We start from the raw sequence: 14,021 nt of genomic DNA, 5'->3' as shown, positions 1-14,021 counted from the left end.
CAGTATGAATTATGTACATGTGTATATATGATATGCATATGTCAGTGTGTGCATATATATGTATACGTTGAGATGTGTGGACGTGTATGTATAAAATAATATTTATTTGTTTTATTTATTTTGCTTTGTCGCTGTCTCCTGTGATAGCGAGGTAGTGCAAGGAAACAGACGAAAGAATGGCCCAACCCACCCACATACACATGTATATACATACACGTCCTCACGCAAATATACATACTTATACATCTCAACATATACATATATATACACACACAGACATATACATATATACACACATGTACATAATTCATATTGTCTGCCTTTATTCTTTCCCATCGCCACACTTGCCACACATGAAATAACAACCCCCACATGTGCACAAGGTAGTGTTAGGAAAAAACAGCAAAGGCCACATTCGTTCACACTCAGTCTCTAGCTGTCAGGTATAATGCACTGAAACCATAGCTCCCTTTCCACGTCCAGGCCCCACAGAACTTTCCATGGTTTACCCCAGACACTTCACACGCCCTCGTTCTATCCATTGACAGCATGTCGACCCCGGTATACCACATCGTTTCAATTCACTCAATTCCTTGCACGCCTTTTACCCTCCTGCATGTTCAGGCCCTGATCACTCAAAATCTTTTTCACTCCATCTTTCCACCTCCAATTTGATCTCCCACTTCTCCTCATTCCCTCCACCTCTGACACATATATTTTCTTGGTCAATCTTTCCTCACTCATTCTCTCCATGTGACCAAACCATTTCAAAACACCCTCTTCTGCTCTCTTTACCACACACTTTTTATTACCACACATCCCTCTTACCTTATTATTACTTACTCGATCAAACCACCTCACACCACATATTGTCCTCAGACATCTCATTTCCAGCACATCCATCCTCCTCCGCACAACTCTATCTGTAGCCCACACCTCGCAACCATATAACATTGTCGGAACCACTATTCCTTCAAACATACCCATTTTTGTTTTCCGAGATAATGTTCTTGACTTCCACACATTCTTCAACACTCCCAGAACTTTTGCCCCTTCCCCACCCTATGATTCACTTCCGCTTCCATGGTTCCATCCACTGCCAAATCCACTCCCAGATATCTAAAACACTTTACTTCCTCCAGTTTTTCTCCATTCAAACTTACCTCCCAGTTGACTTGTCCCTCAACCCTACTGTACCTAATAACCTTGCTCTTATTCACATTTACTCTCAGCTTTCTTCCTTCACACACTTTACCAAACTCAGTCACCAGCTTCTGCAGTTTCTCACCCAAATCAGCCACCAGTGCTGTATCATCAGCGAACAACAACTGACTCACTTCCCAAGCTCTCTCATCCACAACAGACTGCATACTTGCCCCTCTTTCCAAAACTCTTGCATTCACCTCCCTAACAACTCCATCCATAAAAAATTAAACAACCATGGAGACATCACACACCCCTGCCGCAAACCAACATTCACTGAGAACCAATCACTTTCCTCTCTTCCTACATGTACACCATGCCTTACATCCTCGATAAAAACTTTTCACTGCTTCTAACAACTTGCCCCCCAGACCATATATTCTTAATACCTTCCACAGAGCATCTCTATCAACTCTATCATATGCCTTCTCCAGATCCATAAATGCTACATACAAATCCATTTGCTTTTCTAAGTATTTCTCACATACATTCTTCAAAGCAAACATATATATATATATGTTTGAAAGGATCACAACTTTGCGCATGATCAAGATATTCCTATGAGTCCATGTGTTAAATGAAACATGATAAGTTCCTAAGTGCACTTACTTTTAATAATCATATCATCAGGGGAGACACAAGAGAGAAATATGTCAGTTGATATACATCGAAGAGACGAAGCTAGGATGCCATTTGGTAAACGTGATTGTCCAAAACATACGAGTGTTCATAAACTTATCATTTTACAAATTTTATCAACAATAAAGATATCTAATTTGTATAGACCATCACTAATATTAAGATTATAATTCTTTGTGTATTTAATAATAGAAGATTTAATGATATTTCTCTCGGTAATAAAGTTAATAACTGAGATGGCATTACTCCAGTCAATACAATGATCACAGTTTTTAACGTGATTAAACAAGGCTTTGATTCTTGTCCCGTTCTTATACTATATTTATGTTGCTTAAGGCTAACAGAAAGATCCTTACCAGTCTGACCAACATAAAATATATCAATTTCCACAAGGCACTTTATAGATGCATGCAAGAGAATTTTCTGGTGAATTCCTGATTAACATATTCATTATAGTATTATTGTTGCTAAAGGCAACATTTACATTAAAGGATTTAAGCAACATGGGAAGTGAAGTGAAATTATTATTAAAAGGGAGAACTAAAGATTCTTAGTGTCAATGGGAGGTTTGGGCTCAACTCTATAAAATGATTTCTTTGCTAACTTAAGGGATTTATCAATGAAAGATCTAGGGTACTTTAACTTAGATCCAATAGAATATATCTTCTCAAACTCATCATCAATAAACTCTGGACTGCAAATACGAAATGCCCTAAGGAACATAGATTGAATTATGATAATTTAACTCTCATGTTGAGATGAGTAATAATGGATATATGAGCATACATTGGTGGGTTTTCTGTATATGCTAAACTTAAACTTGTTTCCTTGTCTATGAATCATGCAATCAAAAAAGGGTAACATACCATTATTTTCACTTTTACAGTAAATTTTATGGAAGGTACTAAATTGTTAAGTAAGGGAAGAAATATTTGTAAATTTTCATTTGTTGGCCAAACACATAGAACATCATCTACTTACCTAAACCAAATTGCATTAGAAGGTAAGATATCCTTTTGTAATTTTGTTTCAAAAATTTCACATAAAGATTACTTAGTACAGGTGAAAGAAGGTTACCCATTGCCATACCAAAGTTTTGAGCATAATAATCTCCATTGAATTGAGATACACAGTCTTTTATACACAATTTTATCAGTTCAATGAAAACAGACTTTGAGACAGGTAAATGAATATCACTCAAGACATCAAATAAATATTCTAAAAGGTCATGAACTGGAACTTTAGTGAAAAGCAAGGAAACATCAAAGCTAACTAGTTTGAAATCAGAATTAACATTCATATTGTTAAGCTTGTTGACTAAATCTACATTGTTCATGATATTAGAATTTGATACCTCACCCACTAAAGGGCTTAATAAAGAAACTAACCATTTTGACAATTTATATGTGATGGAGCCTACTGAACTCACTATAGGTCTTGCTGGAAAATTCTGTTTATGTTTTGATAAGTCCATTCATATATGGCAATGAAGGGGACAAAGATGACAAACTTTTGATAAGAGAATTATTACCTTTCAACAACAACTTCATTTCTTTATTGAAATGAGAATTAACTGCTTCTAAGAGATTTTTACGAAGTTTAGAATATGTTGTGTCATCATTTAGAAGACCATTCATTTTAGATAAATAGTTACATTTGTCTACCCCGCATGTGCGCAAGGTAGCACTAGGAATAGACAACAAAGGCCACATTGGTTCACACTCAGTTTCTAGCTGTCATGTATAATGCACTGAAACCACAGCTACCCTTTCCACATCCAGGCCCAACAGAACTTTCCATTGTTTACCCCAGACGCTTCACGTGCCCTTGTTCAATCCATTGACAGCACGTCAATCCCGGTATACCACATCGTTCCAATTCACTCTGTTCCTTGCACACCTTTCACCCTCCTGCATGTTCAGGCCCCAATCACTCAAAATCTTTTTCACTCCATCCTTCCACCTCCTATTTGGTCTCCCACTTCTCCTCACTCCCTCCACCTCTGACACATATATCCTCTTTATCAATCTTCCCTCACTCATTCTTTCCATGTGACCAAACCGTTTCAAAACACCCTCTTCTGCTCTCTCAACCACACTCTTTTTATTACCACACATCTCTCCTACCCTTTCATTACTTACTCGATCAAACCACCTCACACCACGTATTGTCCTCAAACATCTTATTTCCAACACATCCACCCTCTTCCGCACAACTCTATCTATAGCCCATGCTATAGGTAGTAAAAGCTTTTCGGAAGATGAAAGCTGGCAAGGCAGCAGGTTTGGATGGTATTGCAGTGGAATTTATTAAAAAAAGGGGGTGACTGTATTATTGACTGGTTGGTAAGGTTATTTGATGTATGTATGACTCATGGTGAGGTGCCTGAGGATTGGCAGAATGCGTGCATAGTGCCATTGTACAAAGGCAAAGGGGATAAGAGTGAGTGCTGAAATTACAGAGGTATAAGTTTGTTGAGTATTCCTGGTAAATTATATGGGAGGGTATTGATTGAGAGGGTGAAGGCATGTACAGAGCATGAGATTGGGGAAGAGCAGTGTGGTTTCAGAAGTGGTAGAGGATGTGTGGATCAGGTGTTTGCTTTGAAGAATGTATGTGAGAAATACTTAGAAAAGCAAATGGATTTGTATGTAGCATTTATGGATCTGGAGAAGGCATATGATAGAGTTGATAGAGATGCTCTGTGGAAGGTATTAAGAATATATGGTGTGGGAGGCAAGTTGTTAGAAGCAGTGAAAAGTTTTTATCGAGGATGTAAGGCATGTGTACGTGCAGGAAGAGAGGAAAGTGATTGGTTCTCAGTGAATGTAGGTTTGCGGCAAGGGTGTGTGATGTCTCCATGGTTGTTTAATTTGTTTATGGATGGGGTTGTTAGGGAGGTGAATGCAAGAGTTTTGGAAAGAGGGGCAAGTATGAAGTCTGTTGGGGATGAGAGAGCTTGGGAAGTGAGTCAGTTGTTGTTCGCTGATGATACAGCGCTGGTGGCTGATTCATGTGAGAAACTGCAGAAGCTGGTGACTGAGTTTGGTAAAGTGTGTGAAAGAAGAAAGTTAAGAGTAAATGTGAATAAGAGCAAGGTTATTAGGTACAGTAGGGTTGAGGGTCAAGTCCATTGGGAGGTAAGTTTGAATGGAGAAAAACTGGAGGAAGTAAAGTGTTTTAGATATCTGGGAGTGGATCTAGCAGCGGATGGAAGCGGAAGTAAATCATAGGGTGGGGGAGGGGGCGAAAATCCTAGGAGCCATGAAGAATGTGTGGAAGTGGAGAACATTATCTTGGAAAGCAAAAATGGGTATGTTTGAAGGAATAGTGGTTCCAACAATGTTGTATGGTTGCGAGGCGTGGGCTATGGATAGAGTTGTGCGCAGGAGGGTGGATGTGCTGGAAATGAGATGTTTGAGGACAATAAGTGGTGTGAGGTGGTTTGATCGAGTAAGTAATGTAAGGGTAAGAGAAATGTGTGGAAATAAAAAGAGCGTGGTTGAGAGAGCAGAAGAGGGTGTTTTGAAATGGTTTGGGCACATGGAGAGAATGAGTGAGGAAAGATTGACCAAGAGGATATATGTGTCGGAGTTGGAGGGAACGAGGAGAAGTGGGAGACCAAATTGGAGGTGGAAAGATGGAGTGAAAAAGATTTTGAGTGATCAGGGCCTTAACATGCAGGAGGGTGAAATGCGGGCAAGGAATAGAGTGAATTGGATCGATGTGGTATACCGGGGTCGACGTGCTGTCAATGGATTGAATGAGGGCATGTGAAGTGTCTGGGGTAAACCATGGAAAGTTCTGTGGGGCCTGGATGTGGAAAGGAAGCTGTGGTTTCGGGCATTATTGCATGACAGCTGGAGACTGAGTGTGAGCGAATGGGGCCTTTGTTGTCTTTTCCTGGCGCTGCCTCGCGCACATGAGGGGGGAGGGGGATGTTATTCTGTGTGTGGCAGGGTGGCGATGGGGTGAGTAGGGGCAGACAGTGTGAATTGTGTGCATGTGTGTATATGTGTGTGTATATATGTGTGTACGTTGGGATGTGTGGGTGTGTATGTTTGCGTGTGTGCATGTGTGTGGGAGTGGGTTGGGCCATTTCTTTCGTCTGTTTCCTTGTGCTTCCTCACAGGCGTGGGGGACAGCGACAAAGCAAAGTAAATAAATATATATATGTGTGTGTGTGTGTGTATATATATATTATACTTAATCGCTGTTTCCCGCTTCAGCAAGGTAGTGCCAGGAAATAGACAAAGAATGGCCCATCCACTTATATACACATACATATTCATAAATGCCTATTCACACACATATTCATACATATACACATATTTACTCTTTTACATATTCGTACTAGCTTGCCTTCATTCATTCCCGGTGCTACTGCACCCCATAGGAAACAGCATCGCTACCCTCTGCATCAGCGAAGTAGTGCTAGAAAAACAGAAAAAAGGCCTCATTTGTTCACACACAGTCTCTAGCTGTCATGTGTAATGCACCGAAACCACAGCTCCCTATACACATCCAGGCCCCACAGACCTTTCTATAGTTGACCCCAGAAATTTCACATGCCTTGGTTAACCAACAGTCCATTGATAGCACATCAACCCTGCTATACCACATCATTCCAATTCACTCTATTCCTTGCATGCCTCTCCTCCTCCTTTATATTGAGGCCCCAATCACTTAAAATTTTTTTCACTCCATCCTTCCACCTCCTATTTGGTCTCCCATTTCTCCTTGTTCCATCCACCTCTGATACATATATCCTCCTTGTCAACCTTTCCTCACTCATTCTCTTGATATGTCCCAACCATTTCAACACACCCTCTTCTGCTTTCTCAATCATACTCTATTTATTTCCTCACATCTCTCATACCCTTACATTACTTACTTGATCAAAGCACCTCACACCACATGTTGTCCTCATGGTGAAGTGCCTGAGGATTGGCGGAATGCATGCATAGAGCCATTATACAAAGGTAAAGGGGAAGAGCAGTGTGATTTCAGAAGTGGTAGAGGTAGTGGTCAGGTGTTTGGTTTGAAGAATGTATGTGAGAAACACTTAGAAAAACTGATGGATTTTTATGTGGCATTTATGGATCTGGAGAAGGCATATGACGGTGTTGATCAAGATGCTTTGTGGAAGGTATTAAGACTATATGGTGTGGGAGGTAAGTTGCTAGAAGCAGTGAAAAGTTTTCATAAAGGATGTAAGACATGTGTACGAGTAGGAAGAGAGGAAAATGATTAGTTCTCAGTGAATGTTGGTTTGCAGTAGGGGTGCATGATTTTTCCATGGTTGTTTAATTTGTTTATGGATGGGGTTGTTAGGGAGGTGAATGCAAGAGTTTTGGAAAGAGGGGCAAGTATGCAGTCTCTTGTGGATGAGAGGGCTTGGGAAGTGAGTCAGTTGTTGCTCGCTGATGATACAGCACTGGTGGCTGATTCGGGTGAGAAACAGCAGAAGCTTGTGACTGAGTTTGGTAAAGTGTGTGAAAGAAGAAAGCTGAGAGTAAATGTGAATAAGAGCATGGTTGTTAGTTTCAGTAGGGTTGAGGGACAAGTTAATTGGGAAGCAAGTTTGAATGGAGAAAAACTGGAGGAAGTGAAGTGTTTTAAATATCTAGGAGTGAATTTAGCAGCAGATGGAACCATGGAAGTGTAAGTGAGTCACAGGGTGGGGGAGGGGGGCGAAGGTTCTTGGAGCGTTGAAGAATGTGTGGAAGGAGAGAACATTATCTCGGAGAGCAAAAATGGGTATGTTTGAAGGAATAGTGGTTCCAACAATGTTATATGGTTGCGAGGCATAGGCTATAGATAAGGTTGTGCAGAGGAGGGTGGATGTGTTGGAAATGAAATGTTTTAGGACAGTATGTGGTGTGAGGTGGTTTGATCGAGTAAGCAATGAAAGGGTAAGAGAAATGTGTGGTAATAAAAAAGAGTGTGGTTGAGAGAGCAGAAGAGGGTGTATTGAAATGGTTTGGTCAAATGGAGAGAATGAGTGAGGAGAGATTGAAAGGGATATATGTGTCAGAGGTGGAGGGAACAAGAAGTGGGAGATCAAATTGGAGGTGGAAGGATGGAGTGGAAAAGATTTTGAGCAATAGAGGTCTGATCATACAGGAGGGTGAATGGCGTGCAAGGAATAGAGTGAATTGGAATGATGTGGTATACTGGGGTCAATGTGCTGTCAATGGATTGAACCAGGGCATATGAAGCATCTGTGGTAAACCATGGAAAGTTTTGTGGGGCCTGGATGTGGAAAGGGAGCTGTGATTTCGGTGCATTATACATGACAGCTAGAGACTTAGTGTGAACAAATGTGGCCTTTGATGTCTTTTCCTAGCGCTACCTTGTGTGTGCATGGGGGGAGGGGGGTGCCATTTCATGTGTGGCAGGGTGGCGACGGGAATGGATGAAAGCAGTATGTATATGTATGTATACGTTGAAATGTATAGGATGTATATGTGAATGTGTGGGTATTTATGTATATGCATGTGTATGTGGGTGGGTTGGGCCATTCTTTCGTCTGTTTCCTTGCGCTACCTCGCTAACGCGGGAGATAGCAACTATGTATAATGAAAATAATGATAACTTGTTTGCTGTTTCTTGTGTTAGAGAAGTAACCACAGACACTGGCTACGTAATTACTACACACGAAACATTTATGAATTGAAAAGATCCTCCCAAGACATTCCTGTCAACATGCTTGACACTCAATTCTCCACTGTAGTACTAGGCCCATCCCTCCTAAACCACTTCATGACCATTCTCCAGTCACTATGTAGGAATAAAAAGTGTATCCTTGCCTCACATTTCGGTGACCTTTACTCACAGATTCCCCCTTACTCTAATATCACACATCCCCGTGACACTGTAAACACCATTTCAACATTTCCCAAGATGCTTATCATTTACTAACCAGTTTCCTTACATGTGATAACTTCCATACATAACAGTATGTCAATCTGACCTCTTTCAGACTTGAAAGCATTTGAGCGACGGCTAACAGAAGTAATTGCTCGACTACAGCCTGCCACAACTCGTTGGAGAAGTGAGTTATATTGTTACTCATTTGTAATAAGCTGAATATATTTCATAATTGATTTAGTGGGTATTGTCAGACTCTGCTTGCTAGTTGGTTAAACCACGAAAAAGATGCCAGCTTCTGTAAGGCTATGATCAGTGAATGGAAAGGATAACAGTCTTTTCGAGGACCCTCATGCCCCAAAGGATGCCATCCTTTCTCTTTCTTTTAGAGGAATGCATCCTCAGAGCTACTTGAGCCCCATAATAGTGGTTCTGAGGTGGTTGCAGTCAACTCCCAAGGGTGTAGCACCCCACAAATGGGATATTGGCAGTCATTGGGTGAATAAGTAACATTAAGGCTCATGATAGTACATGTATATAAAATTCAACATATGTTGTTGGTAATTAACAAAAGATGCAGATTGGGAGTTTGAGGATAGGTATGGGACAAAGTAATGGGAATCAAACTGAAATAGTGATTAGTTTCTGATCATTTGCAATTAGCATTCATATAAGAAATACATCCATACACTTTTTCATGAATCTTATGCTTAAGTGTTTAAAGTGTGCAAAAGTGCATTAAAATTAAGCATGGCATATGTTATTTTTAAGTCCATGTTTATTGTTGTACTCTGAACCTAAGTTCTGGATGTTTGTCAGTTAACCAGTAGGCTAAATGTACTTCACCATGCCTTGGTAAATGGAAATGGAAGTAAAGTTAATAAATAGAAAGAATAGTAATACTTAAACTTTGATAGTTATCAGTTGTTTAAGATTTTATAAGCTGGTAGATAATGTGAATTTCACATGCAGAATTGATAATATAGGTTTATTAGTTCCATAACAGAAGGTGCATCCAGAAGTGAATGAAGTACCCTCAGTTTTGTCTCTTCAACAAAACAAAATCTGAGTTTGCATTTTGGGAATTATCTTCTGCATTACATAGTTAGGGAGCTGTGGTTTCGGTGCATTACATGTGACAGCTAGAGACTGAGTGTCAACGAATGTGGCCTTTGTTGTCTTTTCCTAGCACTACCTCGCACGCACAGGGGGAGGGGGGTGCCATTTCATGTATGGCAGGGTGGCAACAGGAATGGATGAAGGCAGCAAGTATAAGTATGTACATGTGTATATATGCATATGTCTGTATATGTATGTTTATGTTGAAATGTATTGGTATGTGTATGTGCATGTGTGGGCATGTATGTATATACATGTGTATGTGGGTGGGTTGGGCCATTCTTTCATCTGTTTCCTTGTGCTACCTCACTAACGCAAGACAGCGACAGAGTATAATGAGTAAATGAAAAATACTTTCATATTATTTCTTTGGTATATTAGTTTCTTCTCATTACTTTTATACATGTGGTTGCATGTATTGTTTTTCTATGTTAAATAACATTTCTTCTTTCCAGTGGTATTGGTGATCGTAGCAGCAAGCACTGCTCTTGGGGCATACCTTTGGCTCACAGATCCTGTGACACAGGATGCAACCTTTGTGCAATCTCTTCTAAATCACCTCTTCTTCACTTTTGCTGCTTCTGCTTTAAGTGAGTTTAAATCTTATTTTAGTACTTTAAACTATGAGCTTGTTGTATTGCTGGATGTTAATGGACAGGAACAGAGATTATTTTGTGGAATTCCATATTTCTCATAAGGAACTGAGCCTTTGGTGTATCTAGGAGAGCACTTTCTAGATGGATGAGTTGAAACACCATTTTACACCCCAGAATGAAGTGTATTCTTTTCCTTTGACCATCATACATGCTGTTAAGCCAGTTGTGTTTATTCACAGCTGGTGACAAACCTAGACCTGTAATGCCACAGCTCAGAAGTGAGGTGCCATGGAGAAAGTAGTTGCTCGTATCTTTCACGTAAACAAGACAATAAAAAATCAGAACAAAGTACATTGTTAAGACAATGTTTGGAAATCATGTGCGATGCTTAGCAGATCTGTGTATGTCGGTAATAAATAAGAAAGGATGAATATTTTGATGTTGAGATATTTATTAGCTTTGATGAAAATAACATCACAGATGTTGAAGTAACTGAATGAGACTTATTGGCAGAAGACAAACTCAGAAAATTCAGAACCAGGATGAGATGGGATATCAGCTCTCTCCATAGAAAAACAAAAAAAATCACAAAAATCAGTGATTTTATTATAGAGAAAGAGCATAGATGATGGCAGTAGTACACCCATAATGTGGTTTGCACTCCTCTGTTTAATGCTGTGTTGTTATAGCACTTTCTTGTCTAAATTTTTCCACTTACATAAACGAAAAATGTGCATGTATGTTAAAATCTGTCATGTGGTTCAGAAGTCCTTCACAAGAACATGCAACACAGATCACCTTTTCTTTTAGCTATGAGCTTTACCAATGGGAGAGTGTTTACTGGTCAGCTTTCAGCCAATCAGCATTTTGGGCCACCAGCTTTGGGCACTCTGAATGGCCATGTTTACCATAACATGGTAGCTTTATTTCTCATACTTTTGCCAACTGTTGTGTACCTGAGACCCATAATGTTTGGAACATGGCAGTGTTAATAGTGTGGGCAAACAGTTGGGAAAATTAATATAAATGATATGTCAGGTTATAAGGCATGATGAGGCTAGTACTCATGTTTCATGTTTTCAGGAGCATGATAGGTATATTTCTTGTATTTTTGTCTACTTTTGCTGTGCAGTAGACCCATAATGTTCAGAAAATGGCATACAGGTATTAGTGTTGGTAATGGTGGCAAGCATTTAGCAAAAGCAACAGTTTGGAAGTATAAAATCAGATTATAGGGTGTTGAGACTACTCATTTCTTGTTTTCAGTCACATGTTGAGTTAATTTCTCATATTTCAGCTTAATTTCTTTGTGCAAGAGATCCATGATTTCCGGAAATAGCATGCAGCTGTGTTGGTAATGTGGGTATACATTTAAGGAAAAGCAACAGTTTGGATAAGAAAAATGCAGATTTTATGGTATGCAGATGGTGGTTAATATGCATCATTCTCTTCGTTTCTCCACACTTTGCATTCAGCCAATGAGAAGAGCGCAGTATGGTGTTGAGTAAATTAGCACCTTAGTCTACCAATTGTGAATGTTCTCCTCATGGCTATCTTTCTATTTTAATATAGATTGGGTAACTAGGTATATATTCATTGTTAAATTTTGTTTTACGAATATTGATAGGTTTTATAATAGTTGTTTTTTACATTTCAGTTATCCTATTCATTATGGGTATTCACAAAAAGGTGGTATCACCCTCAATAATCACATCTCGAACACGGGCAGTTCTGGTGGATTTTAACATGTCTTGTGATGATACTGGGAAGCTTATCCTAAAGCCACGACCAACTACAACATGAGAATACCAGAACTGTAGGTTATAAGATGAAAACATTTGATATTTATTTATGATAATCATTATGATTATATAGGTTCTAGTGACTAGTAGAGGTATGACATACATTTTGTATACAAATTAACGATCATTTTTGTAAAAAAGGATAAACTGCTTGAGAGGGTTGGGTAGAAATGGTAACAGTTCATGGCAGTAATATCACTGTGCATAACTTCACTTTATAAGCACAGTAACAGTGATTATAGATAGCTTAGAAGGTGTTATTACATTAAACTTGGAAACATAATGTGGAATAAAGCTGTTAGCATCCAAAATTTGATACACAGTTTTGTTGCACTAAAAGTTTTTATACATTTTTCATTCACAAGGCTTGCAAAAACTGGTATAAGTTTACACTTCTTGCCATGCTGCTGTGTTATTAAGGTATGGAGTGATTTTTTTATGCTGCTAGATATTCAGTTTATATTTAGGTAAATGTGATTTAATTTTAATTTTTACTCGGTATACCTACAAGCATCATCATATTAAATTGAGTTCGTGATCATATACACATACAAATGTACAAGAGATTGGAAATGAGAAAGTAATTGTGAGAATTGTAAAAATAGTGTATATAATATAATCAACATATATTTATAGTTGATAAATATAAATGATAGTTTTAAATTTAAAAGTCTACCAGTCACATATAAGAAATTCTGTCTTTGGGAAAGTAGATCCAGATTACATCTTCATGAATGCCTTCTGACATTCAGGTGTACAGTATACATGTCATCAGATAAAAATTTGCTATGAATACTCTGATTTTAATCTAAGGAAGCATTGTTGACAGTGATACATTTTACATGGAGTGTTGTGTTGCTTATTTTACTGTTATATGAGTTTTGTTTTCTTTTGAATCAAACTGTACTTACTGATTCTTTTATTTGTAGCCCATACCAGACATTGGAGTTGAACATAAAGACATTAATGTTGCTAAGAGTTTTTAGAATTTTGGAAATAATATTATGCAGTGCTTTTTTGTTGATATCTTTAATTTTGTAAGTCAAGTTCTAAATACAAAAAAAAAATCAGGTTTTTGAAAATAAATCAGTTTACAGTGATGTACCATTGGGTTAGTGTATGTAAATACATGTATACACTAAAGTTTACATGTAGTTCTGGAGTCTTTTACCGTGTTCAAGCTCATGTACAAATGTAAATTTTATTTCTTTACACTTCATGTTGAAGATACCTGTGAATGAATATTTGATAACTAGAATATGAATTTTATTTTACTTTAATGTAATATCAATTCCCATACAAAGTTACTACTCCTGATAATAAATTTCTGTACAGAAACCCAGACATGGTGGCATTTGGGCTAACCCTTTGAAAAATCTTGAAGCCAATGCACTTTGAATCTAATAATACCATTCACTCATTTTAAACCACAGGAGGAGGTATAGGAGATGGTTGACTTTCTATCTCTTCATGAGGGTCTGTTTGATCTCATGAGGATCAGTTCCTTAAATGTCTGCCTCTGCCTTTTTCATTAGACTGGAAAATATATGTGAAAATGCCAGGAACCCCTGTACTAGATCTGCTGCCATATCTTTTTATCTTTTGTTGCTGTCACTCACTAAATAATAGATATTTCTTATGTAAAACTACTTGTAATCATACTTTGATTATTTATTTATTTATTTATTATACTTTGTCAGTCTCCCACATTAGTAAGGTAGCGCAAGGAAACAGACGAAAGAATGGCCCAACCCACCCACATGCACATGTATATACATAAACACCCACA

The 14,021-nt window shown here is 38.5% G+C and overlaps 1 protein-coding gene across 1 annotated transcript in view; it reads left to right on the top strand.

Moving 5' to 3' along the window:
- The window catches only part of Cnep1r2 (CTD nuclear envelope phosphatase 1 regulatory subunit 2), a 47,966-nt gene extending 34,476 nt beyond the window's left edge, over positions 1 to 13,490 (top strand). The window contains exons 3-5 of the mRNA XM_071690577.1: positions 8,828 to 8,899; positions 10,290 to 10,424; positions 12,088 to 13,490. Of these exons, the coding sequence (XP_071546678.1) occupies positions 8,828 to 8,899; positions 10,290 to 10,424; positions 12,088 to 12,233 (353 nt within the window). The 3' untranslated portion in view covers positions 12,234 to 13,490. The remainder of the gene's footprint in view (positions 1 to 8,827; positions 8,900 to 10,289; positions 10,425 to 12,087) is intronic.
- Positions 13,491 to 14,021: the final 531 nt, after the last annotated feature.

Source organism: Panulirus ornatus, chromosome 48 (genome assembly GCF_036320965.1).
Source record: "Panulirus ornatus isolate Po-2019 chromosome 48, ASM3632096v1, whole genome shotgun sequence".
NCBI classification, from domain to species: domain Eukaryota; kingdom Metazoa; phylum Arthropoda; class Malacostraca; order Decapoda; family Palinuridae; genus Panulirus; species Panulirus ornatus.
Note: the sequence above shows the minus strand (reverse complement) of the source record. Positions and strands in the feature narration are given on the sequence as shown.